Source organism: Penaeus japonicus, unplaced genomic scaffold, assembly GCF_977035675.1.
Source record: "Penaeus japonicus unplaced genomic scaffold, GWHDUDI00000001_assembly GWHDUDI00000042, whole genome shotgun sequence".
In the NCBI taxonomy this organism is placed as follows: Eukaryota; Metazoa; Arthropoda; class Malacostraca; order Decapoda; family Penaeidae; genus Penaeus; species Penaeus japonicus.
This window is the reverse complement of record NW_028234444.1, coordinates 19,653,565-19,656,609: the sequence shown is the minus strand read 5'-3', so window position 1 is coordinate 19,656,609 and position 3,045 is coordinate 19,653,565. Positions and strand designations below refer to the sequence as shown.

The 3,045-nt window shown below is 44.3% G+C and overlaps 1 protein-coding gene across 1 annotated transcript; it reads left to right on the top strand.

Annotated features, from left to right (window-relative positions):
* The first annotated feature begins 601 nt into the window (after positions 1-601).
* nau (myogenic-determination protein nautilus) lies at positions 602-2,534 on the top strand. Its single transcript, XM_086534824.1, has one exon. The coding sequence runs from the start codon at positions 2,052-2,054 to the stop codon at positions 2,517-2,519; it is 468 nt and encodes a 155-aa protein (XP_086390950.1). The 5' UTR covers positions 602-2,051; the 3' UTR covers positions 2,520-2,534.
* Positions 2,535-3,045: the final 511 nt, after the last annotated feature.

The window sequence follows — 3,045 nt, the reverse complement described above, 5'->3', positions numbered from 1 at the left end:
CACCCCCCTTTTTTTTTCCTCTTCCCTTCTTGTTTTTTTTATCAAACGGATTTGAGTGATTTCATTATAGATGTATTTCTTTCTTAGAATGCGTTGGTCGCTTTGTATTTCCTCCGGCGTTGGGTAAGGAGCCTTTGACGTCCAAATAAGTCGATATTGAATTGAATTGAAAGAATATTTTGAAACGTGTGACATGATGCCCGTATGATTTATTCAAAGAACGAGAAGCTCCGCCCATGTGACATCTGAACTCTCGCTATTGGCTGACGCTGGAGGAACCTCGATAGCCATTGGCTGAAACGCGTCTTGCGTTCGCCCTCGACTCCTCCCATTGGTCTAGCAGATGCGGGTGCCAACTTAACCTTGTTTGTAACCGAAATTAATTATTCTTAATTCACGTATCAATGAAATAGCAAAATTATCGTGTAAAATAAACAGCTCTTCGAATGGAAAAACAAAATCTATACCCATCCAATATGACATCAAACTCAGATAGATAGATATTGCGCGCCAAAACTCTGACAAACGAAAAGAGCACTATTTGGCACCTCTTGGGCTCGCGTGGCACCGGTGCCTCATCAGCTGACCCTCCGTTAGTGTTGGTTTTGGCCAGGTCGTCGTAGGTGCCGGCATGACGACCCTCTTCGAGTGACCTGTAGTGTGACCTTGTTCGATTCGACCCGTTCGTGTGAAATTCCGAAACTTGGGGACTGATTCATCCAAGAGCAATAACAACCCTAAGGATAATCACTGTTCTAACCCATGCCACTTGCATTATCAACGACGAAATCTGTTTGTTTATCCAAACGGTTAGAAATTCGGTTATCGACAAGCAGAACAGCATCTGTGGTTTCCCATTCGCTTTCGGGTTTCTTGAAGAAATATTCAACGAATTCGAAGCGGAAATGAAACGATGTCTAGCCGAAGACCGGACCTCTTAAGTGACCATGGCAGGAGGCTCGACCTGATAATTTTCGGAGCTCGAGGGCAAGCGAACATGACCTAGGTTTCTTGTCTGTTCCTTGACCTATTATTCCCCCTTGCTCTCTCTCTCCTACCTTTGTCTTTTCTTTTTCTTTTTTCCTGATTTTTTTTTCTTTCTTTCTTTCTTTTCTCTCCTTTTTTTTACTATTTTCTCTCTTTGTGGATTGATTTTTTTTCTCTCTCCCTCGGAAGCGGAAGCTCATGGTAATGGCGATGTAAGAGAGAAAGAGAAATACAGAGAGAGAGAGAGAGAGAGAGAGAGAAAGAGAGAGAGAGAGAAAGAAAGAGAAAGAGAGAGAGAGAGAGAGAGTCAGGTGGCCAAGGTGAATGACCGCGGGCTTGTGGCCTTAGGGGAGAAAGGAGAGGAAGAAAAAGGGTAGAGAGAAGAGAGAAACATAAAGAAAGAGAATAAAAAGCAGTCGAAGCAAAATAGAAAAATATCGACGAAGGAGAAAAAGAAAGAAGAATAAGAACAAGGAAAGGGAAGAAGGCGGACAAGAGAGACAAATAAGAAGATTAAGGGAGAAGGAGAAAGAAGAAAGGGGGAAAAGAGGAAAGAAGAGAGAATAAGGAAGAAATAGAAGAAAGTAAGAAAAAGAAGAAAATAAAGAACGCAGGGAAAAGAGAAAGCAAAAAAGGAAGAAAAAGATAAAGGAAGGAAAGAAAATAAATAAATAAGGAAAAAAAAAGACAAAAGGAAGGAAGGAAGAGAAGAAGGAAGGAAGGAAGGAAGAAAAGAAGGAAGGAAGGAAGAGAAGAAGGAAGGAAGTAAGAGAAGGAGAAAAGAAGGAAGAGAAGAAAAGAAAAGAAGGAAGAAAAGAAAGGGAGGCAGAGAAGAAGGAAGAAAAGAAAGGAAGGAAGAGAAAAAGGAAGGAAGGAAGAGAAGAAGAAAAGAAGGAAGAAAAGAAAGGAAGGAAGAGAAAAAGAAAGGAAGGAAAAGAAGAAGAAAAGAAGGAAGGAAGAGAAGAAGGAAGGAAGGAAGAAAGAGAAGAAGAAAAGAAGGAAGGAAGGAAGAGAAGAAGGAAGGAGGGCAGGAGTTCCGAGGAGGAGGCCCTCGACAACGCACCATGATGCCGGAACTCCGCTCTTGCCGCTACGAGACCCGCTATTCGGGCAGTCTTTCGCCCGACGGACGCCCACACTCCGTCTCGCCCAGCTACCCCGCCCACACCCACGCCCACTCCCACTCTCACGCCCACCACTACTCCCCTTCACACGACCACGCACGCCCGTCCTCCGCCGACCTAGCCGCCCCGTTCCTGACGCAGCAACACGCCCACCACGCCCACCATTCAGACAAGTACGACATCAAATGCGAGGACGATTTTTTGGATGACGATGACGATCCCCACGTCCCCCACGTCCTGGCGCCGGCCTCGCACGCCCCCGGCCACGCCCACGCCCGCACGTGCTTGCTGTGGGCGTGCAAGGCGTGTAAACGGAAGAGCGTGGCGGTTGACCGTCGGAAAGCGGCTACGATGAGGGAGCGGCGCAGACTGAGAAAGGTAAACAAAGACTCGCTGATTAACTGGTAATGACTGGTCATGACTGGTATTGACTGGTAATGACTGATAATGACTGGTAATGACTGGTATTGACTGATAATGACTGGTAATGACTGGTATTGACTGGTTATGACTGGTATTGACTGACAATGACTGGCCATGACTGGTATTGACTGGTTATGACTGGTATTGACTGACAATGACTGGTCATGACTGGTATTGACTGGTCATGACTGGTAATGACACGATGGACTGTAACACTGACTGGACGTTGGACTCGATAGACTGAAAGTAGACTGAAGATAGATTGCGAAAACTTAATAGATAGATAGACTGAAGAAAATAGACAGGAAAAAAGAACTAGATGGACTGTAAAATCGCCTGAGACTGAAGGTAGACTGATTAGACGCGATAGCCTGAAAATAGGAAATATTAAATGAAGGCAAAGAAAAATGAATAAATTGATTAAAAATAGGCAGAGAGAATAGATAGTCTGAAAATTGAAAAAAAACAATAAAACACTGGACTGAAAAAAAATACTGCAAAATTAGCCTCG

Excerpts from the sequence above, each read along its gene's own strand:
- nau (XM_086534824.1), top strand. The coding sequence starts at position 2,052 with ATGATGCCGGAACTCCGCTCTTGCCGCTACGAGACCCGCTATTCGGGC.